General features: G+C 42.6%; 1 protein-coding gene across 3 annotated transcripts in view; it reads right to left on the bottom strand.

Moving 5' to 3' along the window:
• Nucleotides 1-4,142: 4,142 nt before the first annotated feature.
• The window catches only part of znf385c (zinc finger protein 385C), a 133,327-nt gene continuing 116,604 nt past the window's right edge, over nt 4,143-20,865 (bottom strand). For 2 of the 3 annotated variants that reach the window (XM_056401975.1, XM_056401976.1), the window contains 6 exons: nt 20,580-20,799; nt 12,918-13,304; nt 12,603-12,790; nt 11,625-11,723; nt 10,976-11,065; nt 4,143-9,382 (listed from right to left, as the gene is read on the bottom strand). In XM_056401975.1, the coding sequence (XP_056257950.1) occupies nt 9,152-9,382; nt 10,976-11,065; nt 11,625-11,723; nt 12,603-12,790; nt 12,918-13,304; nt 20,580-20,799 (1,215 nt within the window). In that variant the 3' untranslated portion in view covers nt 4,143-9,151. The remainder of the gene's footprint in view (nt 9,383-10,975; nt 11,066-11,624; nt 11,724-12,602; nt 12,791-12,917; nt 13,305-20,579; nt 20,800-20,865) is intronic. The other variant, XM_056401977.1, reaches the window with a different exon arrangement.

The raw sequence follows: 20,865 nt of genomic DNA, 5'->3' as shown, positions 1-20,865 counted from the left end.
AAGGAAAATATTGATATGCATCCACATCAGAAACGTTGGGTTCTCTGCACCAGACTGTAACCAATCTCTGGTTACACTGGAGGTTGAATCCGCTTCTTGTAAACTGCTCTGGACAAAAGCCTCTGCCAAATGATTCTAATGAACTCGTTGTCATTTGGACATTTGTTTGAATTCTGAGCACATGGGTGTCACATGTGACAGTTAAATACTTATTGATTCATACCAGTGTAAGAACAAAAATAGAGATCAGGAGGCAAACGAAATTGTCAAGTGTCACGCAATAAACCCTCTTCAGTGTATGTGATGATTTTTGATGCAAACAAAAAGCAACACACACAAAAATGAAATATATAATATATTCATGACAAACATAGTGAGGAAAAATGTTCCATGTGCCAGTGACTCACTGGTTAGTGGAAATTCTATGTCGACTGATTTTCTTCTCTTTTTTTTTTTTGCCCCTAAACTGACACCAAAACACCAATGCAACCTTCAGGTACCTGCGATTGTCTGTGCACTGCTGCTTTTTCAGAATTCTGCTGTGTATCATTTCTGCAAATCGAGAAAACTGGTTGAAAACAATATCTTTCAGCTGAACAGCAAGAAATCTGAGGTACTTATATTTGGTCCCTCTAACTCCAGAAGCCTCCGCGCAAATAAGCTAGACCACCTCAAACCATATGTGAAGTCTCATGCAAATAACCTGGGTGTTATCCTTGACAAGCACATCACTTCTGTTGTCCAAAACAGTTCCTATCAGCTAAGAACCATTTCCAAACTTAAACCGATTTTGTCCTTCCATGATATGGAGGGCAAAATTGACTGGGCTATTGTAATTCTTTGTTTTTAGGCCTTCCCCAGTCATCATTATCTCGCTCGCAGTTGGTCCAGAATGGAGCCACAGGGATGTTCATTGGCTCTAAGAAGAATGAACACATCACCCTAGTCTTAGCCTCTCTCCACTGGCTCCCTATTCACTTTAGAATTCAGTTTAAGATCATGCTGATTACCTGATACCTTACCCTTTAATGTCTAAGCCCCACCTTACATCTCAGACCCTATTCATCGGCACTTAGTTCCTGGATCTCTCAGATCTGAAAGCTCCTCCCTCCTGTATGTTCCGTGATCACGACCGAAACTGAAAGGTGACAGAGCCTTTGCAGTTGCTGCTTCAAAATTAGGGAACCAGCTGCCATTAGATATCAAATGTGCTCCCTCCATCTCTATTTTTAAATCTAAGCTAAAGAGACATTTTTATTCACAGGCCTTTTTAGCTTACTTACCTTGTAGTCTGTTGTGTCATAGTAAATTCTCACTAAAATATACTATGCATTATAAATATACTAAATGTTAAACTTATATATTCTAATGGAATAGCTATACTCACAACTGAAGTTGGATTTGTATGTGAAGCCTTTATTGAAGTAGGATTGTTATAAAATGGAACCTAGTGAATGAGGATAAAAAATGGTCTGAAGGACCCTGGGAGCAATGGTGTTGGAGTAGCAGCCGTAGCGAGGCCCAGATTGAGGATAGACGAGAGCCTTAAGTTTATGGTAGAGGGGAGGCTTTGGATGCCTGGCCCTACTACGATGCCTTGGCACAGGAGTCTTTTTTCCTCCAACAGCTGTCATGTTCATAATTGGTATATTAGCTCCTTATAATTTTCTTGTTTTTGTCAGTATGTTTACATGTTCTGTATACAGTATGTTTACTATGCTTTACTCGCTTTCTACTTATTCTATACATTTGATTTACTTGCTTTTATTTATTTTCATTGTCATTTGTTTAGAACTTTGGTCAGCTCAAGCTCTGTTTAAATGTGCTCTAGAAATAGAGTTGACTTGACTTGAAAATTGTACCAAGTTACGAGCCTGTGTATATTCTCATTTATCCAGGTCATAGTATCCTAAAGGAGTTTTTTTAAATCGAAAAACAACTGGACTAGGTTATTTGTCTGGGAAGACGTTTCACCTCTCATCCAAGAGGCTTCATCAGTTCGTGTACGCATCTGACCAGGCTAGGACTGGTCAGGACCAGGACCAGGCTAGGACTGGTCCTGGTCCTGACCAAATAACCTAGTCCAGACCAAATAACCTAGTCCAGTTGTTTTTCGATTTAAAAAAACTCCTTTAGTGTACCAAGTTACTGGAACATTAATTAGTTTGGCAGTCAATATCTGTTGAAAAGTCACATTGATTAATTGTTGTACAAGCTTAAACCAGTTTGGGAGTATAGTGAAAACACCCAGCCAGACTAGGTCAGAGATGTTTGAGCGGAGGAAAGGATCTGCTGGTTCCACGCAGGTGTGCTGACTGGAGAGGTTAATTTAAGATAATGAGAAAACCTCAAGTGGAACATTTATGAAATGATATTATGTTCACCTTAGTTTCCCCAGAGGGTGCTATCATGTACTATCACATTTCAATCATGTTCTTTTTAATGACTAGGATTGAACTAGTGCACCGATGTTACTTCACTCAAGATGGTTCAGTTATTATATCATACATTCGGGCTATGACAGTACACAGTGATGTTAATTTGATGTCCCCAAGGTAAAACAGTGAGGGAGAGACTCCTGCATGTTGTCAGTACATTCTCCTGTCAAAGCTTTCTGTTCAGGGCCTCCATGTCTGTATTGACCTCCATAAAAAACAGAAAAAGAAGATTTACAATACAAAATAAAATGAAATACATGGGGGGGGGGTCGATTTGTCACTTGCCTGTGTGATTTATGAACCTCCCTCTTCCTCTAGACTACACTAACCACAAAAGAGAAATTTCTCCTTGCTTGTGACACTCACAGTGCAACAAGGCGACACCCTTGCGTTGCCACCAGTAATACTCTTTTACTGTTGCATGACAGCATGTCTCATGACTGCAGCTGAGCATCCAGCTCTCCCGGGGGGTGGGGGTGGGGCTGGGGGGGGTATAAAATAGATAACAGTTTATCCCCCCTTGTTTTTTTTTATTTTATTTTTTGTGTGAGGAGAAAATAGACTTCAACCCTGGAAGCTGCTGCAGTGACCCTCCTTCCACAGTCCCTCATCATGAAGCGTCGGATTAACAAAACAATTCCACACAGCAGTGAACACATGCAGTTTAAATGGCAGTGCCACCTTTATTCTTTCTGCTATCAGGCCTTTTTTCCCCCTGTGGGATGGAAATATCAGCTGCCCTCAAGCCATCAGTTATGTCAAATGTTAGCTGTCATGCTGGCTGCCCACGAGTGTCTGAGACAGATCATTTGTCCTGGAAGCACAGGGTGATTTCATCTGGGATAAGTCAAGCTTAAAGCATTCTCAACTGTGCAAAAATGGGATCCTATAGTTGTTGCTCAGAGTTTGTGCATTCAGCAAGTATGTTGAAGGAGTTTGACACTGCTGACATTATCCCGGGGGACATGTTGACACGTTGTCTCCCACCAGTGGAAAAGAAAGACAATCCAAGCTCAATGAAGGGTTAAATAAAGATACAGTGGAAGCAGAGGAACAAATTAATGTCTCATTCTGTCACCACTTTTGTGCCTTTTTTACCTTTAATTTTGTCCCGCAACAGTGCAACAACATGGATGTCTCTTTATTTAACAGTAATTACCCAGCACTGTCTTTGTGATGTTATCATTAACAGCCAGTAACAAGTACATCTTTAATAATTCTGCCATAAATATTTATACAAAGGCTGATTAACTGTGGTTAGGACCAAAAATAATGATAAGTAGTGACTAGTGACTATGGTATAATGTAATAGGTTTAATATTTAACTTGTATTCGCTAGATAATTGCAGTGTAGGCATCGGTTACAAATAAATGACCCTACGTCTGTAAGAATAACCAGACTACATAAAAAGAGTTATGAAAAAGTGGTATATATTTGGTTTACATATGCTGACGCTTTAGTATTTGGTAGCAATACATGTAGTTTACAAAGTTTAGAATAGGCTCCGATGTGCTTTCAGATTTGGTACGATATGTTTTAATGCACTAATTAAAACTATTAGCATGTTAAATCAAGATGAACTGCATAAAAACATTCTACTAACACATTATTCCCACAGAGTCACACTCCAGACTGTTTAAGACTCTTTTCTTTTTTCATGAAACATGTATCATGTATGTTTGGTAATAGTATGAAGTAACACATTACAGGAGGAAGTTACCTTTTTAATGGCCACAGTTACAGCATATTTACATGGAAAATACTGTACAATTACCTATAAGTACATTGTTTACTGTTGTGCATTTGCCATTAATTTCTTTTATGTACCAAATAACAAATACATCATTATTTAGTAGTTAATTACTGCACATAGCACTTTTCTACTATGCCTTATTTATTTCAAGGTAATTAGTGTTGAGACACATACATTTACCTTGACCTTTCTACTAATTGGCCCATATCTTAAATATGTAAAATAAAGTGCTACTGGGGTTAATTTGATCAATTATAGGCTATTTCAGCCACTGTGTTACATTATTAGTCATGACAGTGGACAGTTGAAAAACTGGCCATGTCAGTTCCTGTAGTGTTTTTTGTCTCTATGTCACAGGGTGTCGTGGTGGCCTCGTGTTGTTCAGGACCCTTACTGCACACCATGGTCCCAGGTTTGACTCACCCTCTCCCCGTCCTGTCCCATCTTTGTTGCACGCCTCTGATTAATGGTAAAAATTCATAAAGGCCTATGCTTGTGTACGCACGCACGCACGCACGCACGCACACGCACACACACACACACACACACACACACACACACACACACACACACACACACACACACACACACACACACACACACACACACACACACACACACACACCTACACTGAAGCCTTGTTTGTAAAAGTCGTGACTCTTGAGTGAAGGAGCGTTGGCTGACCACCGCAGCAGGAGATAAGGGTGTCGCTCCCTCCATGGAGAGCATATAAGATAAGATAATGGAGCAGTGTCGCAGCTTAGCAAGGTCATCATGTCCTCCTACCGGCTTTAGGAAGTGCTGAGGATCCAATGGCTTTCCTTTGATCGGCACCATAGGAGGTGCCGTGCTTATCTACATGTTTCCACAAAGGAGAGGCTGGTGCTTGGCCTGAGGCGTAGAGGACAACATCAGTGTGTAATCCAAGGGCTCTCCTTCAAATAAAGAGGAAGACTGGAAAATTAATACAGAGCTAACTGAGCTAAGTACACGGTGATCTGGTGTGATAGATGAAAGCACAGAGTCACAGTTTATCGCATATGAAGACTCCAGGGACAGATGTGTTGAGGTCGGCTTTGGGGATGACGGGAACCACAGCACAGAGACAGGCAACCACACTGCATCATGTTGGCAAACACACAGCAGATGTTGAGAAACAGTGAGATAGTGTTCCACACTCCAGGAGGATTCACTGTTCAATAACAAATCTTCCTGCTGTAGCCGGAGCCAATCCAGAGCACAATGTATTGTAGCGGCCATCTGTGGAGAATCATCTGAAGATAAAGGAGATTAGCTTGTCTGTAAACCACATCAGCCACTCAGGTATATTATTCTATCGCTCCTCTGTGCGTAACAGATGTAAGAGAGCTCAGACGTGGTAGCTTAACTTGTTTCCATTTGCTTTCACCAATGTATCTGCGGGTTAACACCAGCCCTGCTGTCGCAAGTTGTTCCCTGAAATGGCTGGAAAATGAGCGGCTGTGATGTTGCCAGATGAACAGATGCTGTGAGGGTGTCGCTGAGAAGCCTGCCTACCTGCACCTGCACACTCAGGATTATGTGCTGTATAAAATGCTCTTAGCTTTTACTGACTGATTATTAATAAGTTTATGATTTTAAGTTTAATATTTTGAATTAAAAAAATAAAATTAAAAATCTTGTATGATTGAAATGTACTGAACATAATTCAAGAACGAGGGCAACGTTGAGCATCTTTGTGAATCTGAGAACTCGTGTTGTCACTGTTTGTTCATTAGCAATCATCTGCCTGAGTTATCTGTCATTTTCTTTCCTCACGCAGCCACCCACATATTGTTATTGCTCAAATATCAGTGAGAATCAAAGCACTGCCTTCTGGGATGCTGCTGTTTTCCTGTTGTACCCATGATGCACACTCACACACACATTAAAACCATTTTTTTTTTTTTTTTTTTTACAAGTTCTAAAAGCTTTATTTTCCAAAACCATCCCTTGTCCTCTCTAATGTACAGCACTGTAAGTCTTTTTGTTTGTTTTTTGTCAATCCATCCATGCATACAGTGTTTCCTGCTCTCTAGAGATATGGAGGGATACCCTGAATGGATGGTCATGTTAGCATTTGCTCAACCTGTTACCCCTGAGAAGGCCTGGCTAATGTGACTTTAGGATATCGTCTAAAAAAGGCCTTGAATAACTTTATTAATTCAGACACCGTCAACAAGGAAAAAGAGAAAAAAAAAAAGCTCACTCATAAAATTTTGTTTTAAATATTTTCTCTTGTACTTTAAAAAAACATATCGGTAAAACCATGTAAATAAACAAACAAATGAGGGAAAAAAAAGAAAGAAAGAAAGCAAAGCATTTTTCCTTTCCCTGTATGCTGTACAGAGCCTACAATAACATTATCTACTCTCTTCTATGATAGCAGTTCTTTGTGATACAGATAACAATAGCAACTCTGATAAAATCTCTATAGTTACTCTATGATTTCTACATATAATTTGCCTTCTCTAGATTCTTATTTTAAGAAAAGTTTCAGTTCTTTAGGTCAGAGTTCCCAATGAGCGATAGAAACAAACAAACAGTGAAGATTAAAGGCTGGCTGGTTCACTGAGTTGTGCGACTGGGGAGGATCACATCGGTATGGCGGGGAGACCCGGTGGCTTCGATTACCCACAAAGACTTGGGGTTCCTTAAACAGAAATGTACATAGGATCAAAGGTCTTGTAGGAGCACGAGTACTGGATGGCAATTACAGGGTTTTCACGACAGATGGCACTGCTGCATCACAGACAACTATACATATTGCACAATGAGAAATGCATAGGATTTGCTCCATTACTGTAATTTAAGAGAACATGATTTGGCATGAGTGTTGAAGGAAGGATGACGTGTGCGCTCCAAGTCCTTATGAGACCTTGCCAGCAGTCTGTTTTGGCAGAGGGAGGGTTGAGTGTCAGTAGATATCCTGGGTGGGAGGGTGGTGGTGGTTGTGGTGGTGGTGGGGGGGCGTGGGTGAGACAGCACTCGAGCATGAACAGCAATATGACAGTTGATGTTGCACTTATTGTGACACTTATCCCAAACAACTTGTCTCTGACGTAACATTGTTTTGCTCAGTGGAAGTCATACAAAAGTTCTCCTGCTCGGCTAAAAAGCGGAACAGCAATGTCATACGGCGCTGAAGCACCCTCTCGCCGCAGCGCGAGAGCAGCTATAAATGGAACGGCTCAGCCCAGAGTGAAAACATGTGAAGACTGACCATGAGCATCAAGCACCAAGGGCAGCACCCGTCAGAGCAACTCATCATTTGTTGGCCCTTGGCTGTTTGAGTACGTAATACATCGTTACAGGTGTGTACAGTATAGAATAGATAAAGCCATTGACACACTGAAAACACATCATAAACATAAACATACCGAATGTATTGCTTTAAATGTGAGATTTGTCTAAGTTATGGATGAACCATAAAATGATCATTCTCACCTGATTGTTTTTTTTTTTTTGTTCCAAAGCAAAATTCTCACCGACATTAAACATGGGATTGTATAAACACACAACTAGAGCAAAAAAAAAAAGGTGAATATCAACACAATTTTCATTGCTTTTGTAAGTAAATCAGTTTTAAGGTGCTCTTAATGTGGTTGCCATGGCACTGTTCTTTGTTCCCTCCTACGTTGTATGCAGACACTGCAACAGGATGTCAATCAAGTACCAGCTGAGCAGCCTCCCCACCTACTGTCACCCAAACTTTTCACTGAGCTCTGAAATCCCATCAGGTCTTCAAGTTATCCGTTGCGTTTTCATCATGTGTGCAATTATGTGTGTGTGTGTGTTGGGGGGAGGCTTTCCCTGCTCCTCATCATCTCATGCAGAGATAACGCCAGAGAGAAACAAGGAGCAACAGCGAGGTGATGACAGCGGGGTGAAGGAGGAATTAGGAATAGACAAAGAGTCACATGGGGAAAGAAATGATGGCATTTTGCAATGTAAGACGTCTGTAGCTGCAAAAATGTTTTCATGCGGCTAGCTTGGCGAGAACATGATGTTCAAGCTGCATTGCGTGAATGATGCACTGGACCAAAAAAAGAAAAAAAGAGACAGATTTACAAATTGAAACAAAGTCAAGTTGACAAGCTGACCTTTTCTGGACCTTAATGAGTGTTTAATCCTGGGGATACAGGAAAGGAAGAAAAAAATCTGGAGGACTCTGACTATGGCTGTGACTCAGAAAGAAAGAGAGGAGGAAATGTTTTTAAGGGCTTGGGGAAGCAGTTTTAGGGAGAGGGCTGGAGATGCAAAATGAAGCTAATGAGGTTTTAGCATATGGAGTTATCGATCCACATGAAGGGGTATTTGTATAGAGAGTTGTTTGATAATAGCCATGTCCAAGATGCAGAGTGACAGCATTAAGTTTGCTAGAAAACACAGATCAATGAGACTGGCTTGTCCAGTCATACAGGAGTACACCTCAGTTTCAGCTGTTTTAATGACCTAATGTATGATCATCCCGTCTTTCATAAAACCCCAAAACCAATAAGTTAAAAACATTTTAAAAGAGCATCAAGTAAAGGGACCTTATTTTGTGGCAACCACACTAAACATACATCTAGACTTGTCTATATTTGTTCTCTAATAAATTACACAATAATATCCATAATCCAAACCATGTTGACCCATGAAATGGCTATAAAAGCGGCCTCTGTGCACCAGTCACTGTCTGGAGGCCTGTCCTGCTCCGTAGGTCATGATAAGAGGAGCAGAAAGAAGGCATGATAGGGGATCTTGGCCTTTGTGATAGGAACAGCTCTCAGGCCTCGTGGCTGTCTGAGCGTCAGGACTTGTGCACTGGTTCCATCGTAAGTCAGGCGGGCTGCATAGTTTGCGTGTGGCCTCTGTCATGTGGGTCACACCTAAAGTTGGGCCTGGGGTTTGGTAAGGGGACAGGGGAGGAGCTCAAATGGGAAGTGGGTTAAGTCTTTAGTAGGGGGAGAAGATGATGGGTGTGTGTGTGGCCCTCAGTGGCCCCGGGGCAGGCCGAAACAGTGCAGGGCCCAGGAAGGGGGTCTGAATGAAGGTGGTGGTGCCCACTGGGTGGCGCAGAGCCAGCGGGTTAGTTGCCACTGTGCACAGAGTTGGCGGGGTGAGGGGGCTGGGCAGGAAGCCAGTTGTCAAGCTCTTGGTCAGCTGCTTCTGCAAGGCCAGTTTGGTCTGGAGACGACAGGAGGGTGGGGGTGGGGGTGGGGGTGGGGGTGGGGGGCGGCGGTGAGAAGTGAGAGAAGAACACGGTGAGGGCATAGCATGTTTAGTCGGGCAAACATGTTTCCCAAAGTCACGGCACTTGTTTGCACACACAGCTGCAGCAGAGGAAAACATGTTCCCACTAAATAGCAGACAGAACTGGATTCCTGATAGCTTGTTGCATCATCACTCACATATATACTGCATGTATATATACATAATAGGCTAATGCTAGGACTACAGTATGGACACTTCAGCCTATTCCATTAAGGACAAGGGTTAATGACAGACATTTCATTTAAAACTCTGTGGAGTTAAAAGGATAGTTCAGATTTTTTTAAGGTGGAATGCTTTACTCACTGTTCATCATATTGATGCATGGACAGATGCACAGCTAAGAGGAGACTTGCTGAGATCTCACCAAGCTTCCAAAAAACCATAGCACAGCTCCTTTTTTTTTTCTTAAACCAACACTCACTCCTTGTAGGCTTTAGAGTTGGGTTTAAAAAGTATTTAGCCGTTGTAAGCTTGGAAGCAATGGTGGAAACACTTTCTCAACAGAATTGCTAAATACGTATCACAAACACTGTAACACTTTTTTTTTTTTTATCAGTGTCTTAATAGGAGAACTATATTTGAATCCAGCGTAACAGCGGTGAATTCAAGCTGACTTCAGCTGCTGTAGGTTGGTATTTGATGCAGTAAAGATGCAGACCTCTCTCTATCATGGAACTAATAACTTTCATGATACAAAGAGGTCAGAATGGAGACTGAAACCTCGCAAATGGACGATTAAAACGTTCTTCGAGGGCTGTGTCTTTCCACACACCTCTCCAAAGGACGAACAGACGACGCTAATGTCATTTCAAAACTTTCTTTCTGCAATATGCTCAATCTTACTGAATACAGAAACACAAGATTCTCCAGAATCATTTAACAATCATGTGAATTCTTTATCATAACCACTAGTTTGAATTATTTCAACTTTGTATATGAGTAATTAGGTCTGTTAGTTTGGTACAGATGAGTCTCAATATTACTGTATCTATGAGCTTCGGATGCTGTTGCTATGGAGAAAAAGATGCACCTGGTCTGCACCTTAGTAGTGTACCTCTCAGCCGATATTTTTATGTTCACAGGCTTGTACCTTCGATTTTCTTTCAAAGAACCAGATATTTTCTGACATAGGTGCAGATATTTTCTACTGGTGATTTAACCTGGAAGAGTTTCTTGCTCATCAAAGCCACAGAAATGTTCCAACCGTAAGTCATGTAACATCGTACACGGGAAAAATGAATAGGATTTTTCCTGAAATAGCATCTCCCACTTCACAACTGTATTCACATTAACACCAGCGAGTAAAGTGAATAGCACATCATGTAAAAAAACAAACAAACAAACGTACAAACAAACAAAAAAAAAATCTGAACTATCCCTTTAACATAAACAAGACTTCTTCATTATCTCTGCTCAGTCTCCTGCCCCTGGCCAGGCCTAAAGTCCAGCCAGCTGAAGCTCTCGCCCTCCAATCCAACCCCAGTCTCGGCCTCTCCTGCCACTGACCTGCGAGGAGAGGGAGGTGAGGTTGTACTGGCTGAATGCTTTCTTCATGGCAGACACAGCCACGCCTGCATAGCCACTCCATCTCACGTTCTGTAGGATGGAGGAGGAGGAGGAGGAGGAGGAGTATGGGGAGGAGGAGAGATGGGGAGGTGTGTATATGACAGGAGCAGAGAAGTGATTAATCTGGAGTGCTGATTCAGGCTGCTGTTGTCAGAGCTGGTCAGTGGGGGAGAGCGGGACTATTTTAGACCTGTCTCATGGGTAGGGGACTCACTGAGTACAACAGTGTGCTTAACCTCTCTGACAGTACAGGCACACGAGCATGCTGCCTTGCCGAGACATAGAAGCCCCTAAGCACAATGTAATGAGATCACTGTGTGTGTGTGTGTGTGTGTGTGTGTGTGTGTCTGTCTGTCGGGGCTGGGGTCAAATCAGTTAACTGTAACAAAGATAAATTAAAACAAGTGTTTAAAAATGGATTAGTTTACGAGCTACATTGAATTTATTCCAGTCTTGGCACATGTGCGCAGCATGTTCAAGCATATCTGTGCTAAGAGAAAGGCAATTATGTTTTGTTTGTGTGTGTGTGTATGGGTGCATATTTGCGTGACAGTGTTTTGTTTGTCTGTGTCTTTATGCTGAGACTTACCGCTAAGCTGGAGCTTGGCTGGCTCTTGCTGTGGGGGGTAAATTTGGGTTTGGGTGGTTTTCCGGCCAGCCTGTCCTTGTGCCTTCTGCTATTCATGTGCTGCAGAGACCAGCAGAAATACCATTAGCGAGCTAACAAGCATCTGTTGTACCACAGTGGAACAACTTCAAGTGTTATCTGCTGAATTAATAATGGATACACATTGATTATGACTGAAGTGCACCGAAATTACATCACATCACTTTCTACCACCGCCACAGTATCTCCCTCCTCTCTGGCTGCATTGCTAACAGGCTTACACCCTCCTGGGATAGGGGATGTTTATATGAGACCGGTGGAATGCATTTAAGGCTACAGCAGCCTGGGCGCTCACACATGCCAACATATCCTGTATCTTTTCCACATTCTCCTCCAGCCGGGGCGAAGTTTCCAAGACAATCCTTTCACTCAGATGTAGCGTTTAATGAACATCAAAAGGAGAGAAATTACTTCACCAACCTGGTTTGATGCCAATGAAACCAGAAAATTAAATACACGAGGCATTAGTAGCTTGCAATAATGAGTGGCAAATAAATCCCTGCTCAGTGAGGAGCTTTTCAGTTAGTTATAGCATCAGATGATATCTGTCTAATGTGGAAAAATAGCTGCTGCTTGAATGTGCTCTGCACTCACAACCTGCTTTTCAGTGGCTTCATTCATGTGGCTGTAAATGAAACCGCTGCTTTGATTTAAGCACTCGTGCATTTCCTCCATCAAGGTGATGTTCAAATGGGCTCTTGGATTAAGTAAGGTCTTTAAAATCCCAGCATTGATGTTTATCATTTTAATACACATCATTTGTGCAGGTCAGCCTGGTCTTTATTCGTGTTGTATCAGTGTCCTGATGTGTAAGGTAATTACTAACAATACGCAGGTAGTACTGCTTTCTGATTCATTCTGTGGCCACACTGATATAATACAGTCTTCTACCCATTTTACCTGGCTCAGCTGGGTCTCAGAATTCACAAAGATCTCACACACTTCACACTGGAAGTTCTTGCTGGGAACCCCGACGCTGCCTTTGCTGCCCAGCCGCTTGCTCTTGCACCCAGCACGAGCTGCCACCACTTTCCCTCTGCGTCGTGGCAGAACACTGTGACCTTCCAGCATCAGTTTGTGCTTTGTACCTGGCGGCGAGAGAGCAAAGAGTTGACAGATCTGTGCTCTGCATCTATTTGATGCTCAGATTCCCAACATTTTCAGCCAACTATGAGTCAATTACAAATGCAGAAGCCTTTTTAAAAAGTCCTTTACCGCTGTTATGTGCTTCCAGTTGGGAGACAGAGTTCACTGTCACTTTACAAACAGGACAATGGAGGTGAGCCTTGCTCTTCTTGGGCTCCTTGTCCTCATCTGTATGTGGCTCTCCATTTGTGCTGGACGTGTCTGCATGGCTGCCTGACTCAGTATTCAGGCCCGCGGCCTCGGTGGCCTCTGGGGCTTCAGGGGCTTCAGGGGCTTCGGGGGCGCTGGTGTCTGAGGCAGTTTCAGAGAGCTGTGAGGAAGGCGAAATCTGAGGAGGGGAGAGGGTGACCAACTCGACAGAGGAAACCTCTGATACTGGCGTCAGCATAACTGAGCTCCTGGGACTCTCCTCGAGCTTCGCCTCCAGGTTGGCTGGTTCTAAATCAGTTTGAAGACCTGCATAAAACAGTAGCAACACAGGAGAGCATCAGCAAACTGTGGTTCATTCAACTTACTTTTTACTTACAACTTATTTATTTTTATTTTATTTTTTTAGTAATGTGTTTAAGGGATTAGAATTTGAAATTACTACAGTAAAATTACGACAGTAAAGTCACTTTGATCATTCGGAGGGTAGAAATGTTCCCTGTCTTAATGGGAGATGACAGAGGTTTCAGTTTGGTCTCTGCATGTTCAGCGGGCAGACTGGTCTGTGCTAGCTTGGTGCAGGGGCTGGAGATGTTAGAGAAATGCCACACCTGATAATTCTAAGATGTCATGTGTTCTTGGCTGGCTTCTTAATGTGAGAGACAGGTCTGCCTACATTCAAGAATCAGCTGGTTTGGTTTAGCGTTGGAGACTGTGAGAAGCCGTTAGCGTCACTGTGAGGACGGGACATCTGGACTGCTACTGTCACCAAGGCTACAGTCACTCTTAATAGTAAATACTTCCAAACTGTAGGCTACTATTTCTACATATGTTCATTACAGACTATGTGACAGTAGGTGTGGAGGCCTCACAATTAAAAGGCACTTGTGCTGAGTTACCACGTGATATAACAAGTTATGTAACTAATTACTTTTTATGCCGCAGCACCGTCCCATTCTCATGAACGCGATGTCTCGGTAACGCCTTGACAGAACTTCTTCAAATTTGTCACATTCATTCATTAGGACTCAGGGATATACTAATTAGATTTTGGTGGTCAAAGGTCAAAGGTCACTGACCTCTCAAAACACAGTTTTGGCCTTGTGAATGTGATACCTAAAGATCACCTTGAGGAGATTTGTTTAGATTTGGAACAAACGTTCACTTTGACTCAAAGATGAACTGATTAGATTTTGGTGGACAAAGGTCAAAGGTCAAGGTCACAGTTATGTCACGTTCTTGTGAATGTGATAAATCAAGAACGCCCAGAGCACACTGTGACCTCACAAAACACGTTTACGGCCATAACTCACAAATTCATTCACTAATTATGACACAATTTAACTCAAATGTCTATAAGGATAAGATGAAGTGATGACATTTTATATCCAAACGGTCAAAGGTCAACTTCACTGTGACATCATAATGTTCTGTTAAACATGTCGGGCCATTATTCGATGCTGTAACTCAGGAAGGAGAGATTGTGACCATATGTCCTGCTACTTGGCTGGTTGGCGGAGGGATACAACCATGAGGTGAAATTCTAGTTTGTTGAGTAATTAGTAAAATACATAATTACATTGTATTTGATTACACTGTCCAATATGTATTTGAAGATTTTCTCATAACAGTTAAAATAACGCCAACAAAGCATGAAAACACAATGAGCCTAAATAAATAGCGAGAAAAATCCCCATGCATGCTTAATCAGCAAAATACTTTACAGATTGACTTTTTTTTGCAAATATTAAGTCTGCCAAATTAATTTTCAAATAGCCATTTGTCTTTCAGTACAACATTGGAGGCAACATTGAGAGTGCTCTTCGAGTGCTGGCTCCCTCACTATTCAAATATCAAGTGGACCCGGAGTCTCAGTCAATATAAACAAACCCATCGACTGCCGGGCCACGCCAATAAGTCACTAGAGTTCTATTACCCACCTCCCCTTCACCCCAATGCCCTCCCGAGGGAGACACACACTTCGCCCCAGCGCACAGCACGCTACGCTCGCTGAATATAGTACGCTTTCTCCCCGCACACACACTTGCAACCCCTCTCAATGCAACTGTGCTTCATTGATTTTCTCTTTTGCGTCTCAGAGTAAATTCATCATTGGAGATAAGGGTCTTCCTCTCTCATTCCCACTCAAGAGAAAGAACCTATATAGAAGCTAGATTAGACAGTCCCCCTCGCTGTAATGAGAGTGACCCCTGAGGAATTTGCGCTCCTCTGTAGGGGGGGCAGGGGGGGGTATGATCCTGAGCTTATGTGAAAGATACGGCCACCTGAGAAGTCTCCAGAGGGGAGTGATACTGATCAATGGATTTAGCAGGAACCTTACAGGGGAAGACATGGAGGCCGGTGGGAATCAAAGCTCTCTGAAAATCCAAAAGCTCGGATCATGAAGGAGCTCATTCAGCAAAGAATCATTTCACACATCCCTCCTGGGTTTCAGGTATCCTCATTTTTAAAAAGCCCAAACTTTATCCACCAAAGAAAAAAAATTAAAAAAAATGTAGATTTATGGAATCCCATTGATGCCAGTCACATTTTTTTTAAAGTGAAATGAAATGAGTAAATGAAAAGATAGAAAAAGTTAGTCTTGATAAAACATTTTGACTCTTTATCCAATAATTTTGACTGTCTATCTTATACTTTGGACTTTTTGCTTTATAATTTTAATTTTGATTTAATCAGTTAACATTTTTGTGTTTTTATCCCATAATTTTCAAATGTTTTTATTTTTATCATAACTATTTCTATCTTCTTTTTTGTTTCTTGGCTTAAATGGGCTTTTATAGATACTGGCTTCTTGGATGTGAGGATTTCCTACATTTCTCTTTTTGTATAGTATTGTTAATTAAAAATAATCTTTGGGTTAGGGATTGTTGTTCGCATAAAACCATCAGTTTCAGGATGACACATCTGAGAAACTGTGAAGGGCAGTATTTCAGGTATTTTACCAACTGAAAAGATGAATCTATTAATTGTGAGAAATATATAACACACAGATTGATTGAAAAAGGAAATAATTGTTAGCTGAAGCCCTGATAGGAAGCTGTGAAAAGAGCTGTTTTTGTAGCAGACTAAGGGTGAAACTGATGAAACATTTTGATAGATATCAAGACTCTTCCAACCTCCTCTCGAAGCAAATGCCTGTCTGCCCATTCGTCAGCCGTCTCATTTGCCCTCTGACCATCAACAAGATAACAGAGACTTCCAGCAACATTGGCAAACTGCCAGAGCAAAGGCCAGCATATTGGCAGCGCCAGCAGGGCCTCTGTGGAGTTACATAGCAGCAAATTATGGACATTTGGATCAATGTTAGGCAGGCAGTCATCAGTTTTATGTAACCCAAAAAGAATTTAATCCATGTTTTAACAGTCCAATCAAGTCTGACAGTCTTTTGGAGTGTAAACACATCTGCAGAGATCTCTGTTCAGCAGATTGATCCACTGAGAACTCTAACCACAGCCAAGCAGCAAATACATATGAATATTTGACTCATTATGCATATGCTCACACACACAAACACACACTGAGCACTCGGTTTAGCGGGCGAGCGATGAACCAAGGCAGCCTCAGAACATAAACAACTTCCACAGGGAAAAATCCTTGCTTTAAATCATTATTACAGTGATGACAGACAGAGTCCCTGTGAAGACCTGTTTCAACAGCCGAGTCAATCAAAGCCGAGCTTGACTGATGCTTGTCACGACTGATGCGGACCCTCTGTCTCTGGGCACTGGCCTGCTGCTCTCCAACTAGCTCACTCACTGTCTGCCTACTCCCTCCTTTGCTGTCTGGGACATGGTTTTTAATCATCGCCCCCCCCCCCCTTTGTACGATTGGAAACGTCGTCTCTGCTTTTCCCTGTCTCCCTCCTGTATGTATGAATTGTTGTGTTGCCCTAAATGACAGAATGTCAGTAGAAAGTAAGAGATGTTGGAAAGTCTCACTGTGATGTGATAGAATTTTTTTGTGTAACACGGGACACTTGTTGGTAGTTTGAAGCAGTGAAACGAACAAATGTAGGACATCCTCATTGGTGTAGAGGTTCGGTTTATACTTGGGCAGATTAAGGTCCTGCATTTGTGTCTTGTGCTGTCAACATGTATTTCAAATTACTTCTAAATATGCTGCTCGTCAGTGCCCTGCAAGCGGTTTGCGACCTTTCACCACCACGGTTCAGGAACAAAAAAACTACTTTGTTAAGGTTGGGAAAACATCATGGTTTGAGTTACAATTACTACTTCATTAAGGTTGGTGGTTACAATAATAATGTAATAATGTAAAGTTATGGTCATGGTTAAAACTAACCAACATGGACTGTCGGTGGGATTTGGTAAACAAACAGTATATTATAGCTGGACGTTCTGTTCACGCCAGCCTCCTCCCATCTGCAGACACTGAGGTTCTATAGGAACAAGAACATCACTCTACTTTCTCTTTTGCTCCCAGTGGACAAGAGCAATTATTATTCCTTTCGGCTGCTGGAGGCTTGTGTCACTGAGCATGAACAAAAGTCGTTTTTGGGGCATTTGATGAATGATCTTGTTTTTCATAGACAGTAGTTCCCAACCTTTTCCAACTCATGGCCAACTTGAAAATCTCAAAAATGTTGACGCCTCACATCCAACCCTGTAACACAGAGGCCCAATAATACATCAGCACTTTTTATTTTAATGATCAACAGTGTTGTGCCACTTCACACTTAAAAGAAACTAGCTCAAAGTTCAGTTCATACAGATGAAAATGAGCTAGATCACCTTCATTTGTTCCGTTTTGTTTTTTTTAAATAAATAGGCTGCTTTTCTTTTTCAATAGAACCTTCTTCTACCCGTCCATCACCAGCCCCAAATAATTGCCACTCCCAAACTAAATGAATTATTGTACACCACTGAAGAATCACAGACATGAGTTACATTTAAAACCGCCATGCTGGGCCGTGTCTATGGTGACGTCATGCGGCGTGCCGTAAAACTGTGGTAAAACGTGAGCGGCCGTTCACGATTATCATTTGGAAACTGATTCATTCAGTTCAGCATTTCCAAAAAAAACATGCACATCACTGACGATCGAACAGTCAGGACTGAACTGAAAGCAGAGCTCAGTTTTCCTGTTTTGTTTGACAAGAGAGATCACTTGTCGTTTCAGCATCTGTCAGCACCGCAAAGTGGTCAGTGTCTATCATGGGTTTTTCCTATCATTTTTAATGTTTTCAAAGATCATTTCATTTTAAAACATTTAAAAACATTATTTATATACATGTTTATATATATGTTTAGAATTATACCTTTTCACCAATATTGTGCTGTTTTGCAAATGCTTTGTTGCAATACCTTCACGGCCCACAGGTTGGGAACCACAGGTTGGGAACCACAGGTGTAGAGGCTGTACTGGTGCTTTAAGGTCCTGTGTTTGTGTCTGGCCCTGTCATATTGCTATTTAATTCAAATAAGTGTTTTGCTATTAATCTTAATTATGTTGTGACAAGGCCTGAATCTTAATTACTTCGTCCATCCCGCCGTGGCTCTGGACCACATGTATTCGGAAAGCAATTTGCGACTCATCGTTTCTTTTCGTGTTCTTGTGCACCTAAAGTGCACTTGAGGTCCAGCACCTCCCAGCCAAAAAGAAGTGGTACGTGCATGGCAGCGGCTTCCTGCGTCCGAGTGTGCATCGGCAGGTATCCTCATGGAGCCGAGTGGGCCGACCTTTTGGACTACAGAGGAATCTGTTTATTCCGAGCCCCGCAGACTGCTCAGAGGAACAGCCGACAGGTGTGTTATTGCTTCCTGGTGGCGGACAATGTGGGCATTACCCTCAGACGGCTTCCCACCAGCTTTCAGTTTCATGGCAGACATAACTCATTTCATAGAGTGTTAATTTGGAGCTCTATTCCATTACAGGTTGGCATTGTGGTGCATGGCTCGCACTGCTGCATTTCAATTTCACATTAGGCCAATCACACAATTGGGCTTATTAAAGAGTGTTCCTCCTCACAAAATTGCCTTGGAACTGTAAAATTATTCACAGCATAAAAACTAGCTATGACTTATCTACTTTCTCTGTCCGCTGACCCCCCCCCCCCCGTGCTTATTCCTCCCTCTCTCTCTCTGTCTCCTTCATTCATTTCATCTTATCTTTCATTTTCCACTCATCATCTCATTTCGTCTCTGCTGCTTCCCTCTTTCAGAGCTCCCCTTTGCAACGGCGGAATATTAAAATGAGGTTTGATGAGAGCGTTATCAGGCTTCCAGTCTTTTGTCCACTTTCTCCTTTCTGAAGGAGACTCTTAGTGCTCAAGGCAAAAATGTGTGCATATGTGTGTGTGTGTGTGTGTGTGTGTGCCCATGTGCACACAAGCACATCTATGAGAGGGGATGAAGTACAAACCGTCTCCCTCCTCCCTCCAGAACCTTATCTCTTCTCTGATATTTCATCTAGCATCCAAGAGCATTTTGAAATTCTGCTCAGATAGGGATCTTCTCTGGGGCAGGGGGAAGTGGAAGGGAGGAGGAAGTAAGACAGTAAAAGGGGGGGGGGGGGGGGTTTACCACTTCTCCACTCCCATCACCTTGGATGGATGAATGAAAAGTGTGGTTCCAGACGAGTGCAACATGAGAAGGTAATGGGCTCACTCTGCAGTCAAAATGGCATCGGAGCAATTCATGCTCTCTGAGCCACGTTTTGTGGAAAAGTCGTCCTCCATATTGTGCTGAAAGAAAACCAATGCTCTCCTCTTTCTTTATCAAAGGTTCAAATGTCTGTATTTACACCATAAACATTTGAACTTTTTGCAAAAGGAGATGAGTGCCTTTGATTTCTTTCAACTTTATTTCCTTTTTGACAGCCTCTTAAATGAAAACTCTCATCATCATTTCACTTCCTCTCAACTCAACCACTACTGCGTGTCATGCATTTCATTGCTGCACAAATACACCGATTCTGGTTCCACAACCGTCCTCTCTATCAAACCAAGACAGATAGGAGAGAGCAGGGGGGAGCGAGGAAGAGTCAAGCAGTGGAAATTAAGAGACAAAGGGGGTAAAAACGACCCCAGTGAGGCTCAGATCGATCTCAGCCAGCCCCTTTATTTACACAGCATCTCTTGCTTCCAGACATCCCACAATCCCACAGCTTTGGAGACCTCTATCAATCACAAGGCACATGGGCAGAGAGCCAGGTCAAAAAGGTTTTGCAAGGGGGTGGGGGTGGGTGGGGTTGGGGGTTAAAATTGCTGAGGGTTGAATGCACAGAAAGACAGAGGGGACAGGAGGATAAGAGGGTAAAGGATAAGGTGCACAGAAGTTGTAATCTCAAAGTGTAGCAAACTGAAGCAGAGGGAAGGAGATAAGGGAGGCCAAGACATGGAGGAGGAGGATGGAAGCAGTCAATGATGTGAGAGCAGGACAGGTGGAGGGGATTTGGAAAGATGAAATGGAGTGGAAGGGGGAATTAGAGGAACCAAAGCATGATAGAGTGATGATCAAGAAGGTGGAGAGAGGCGGAGAAGGATCAGTTACAAATAGCCTTCTCTTTGCTGTTGTTTTCTTCCCATCTCTCTGTCTGTTTACGTACTTGTTCCCTCCACTAAGCTCGTATCCATGAGCACGGGAAGAGCCGCCTCGGACGTCGATGTCTTGCTCCTGTCCCGCTCCCGTTCCCGCTCTCTGTCTCGGTCCCTCTCCCTCCCCGTGGATGAGGCCTCCCCGGCTCTCCGCTGCCTGTTCTTCTGGGCCTCCATGGCTTTGAGTTTCCGGGCGTGCTTGTGGCCCTTATAGTGGGCTTCTGCTTGGTTCTGCAGAGAGAAATGAGAGAAAACCAGGTTGGGGAGGGACAAGCAGAAAGGACTCAGTGCGTTATC

Source organism: Seriola aureovittata, chromosome 17, assembly GCF_021018895.1.
Source record: "Seriola aureovittata isolate HTS-2021-v1 ecotype China chromosome 17, ASM2101889v1, whole genome shotgun sequence".
Lineage (NCBI taxonomy): Eukaryota > Metazoa > Chordata > Actinopteri > Carangiformes > Carangidae > Seriola > Seriola aureovittata.
The sequence above is the reverse complement of the archived record's forward strand: the minus strand, read 5'-3'. Positions and strand labels throughout refer to the sequence as shown.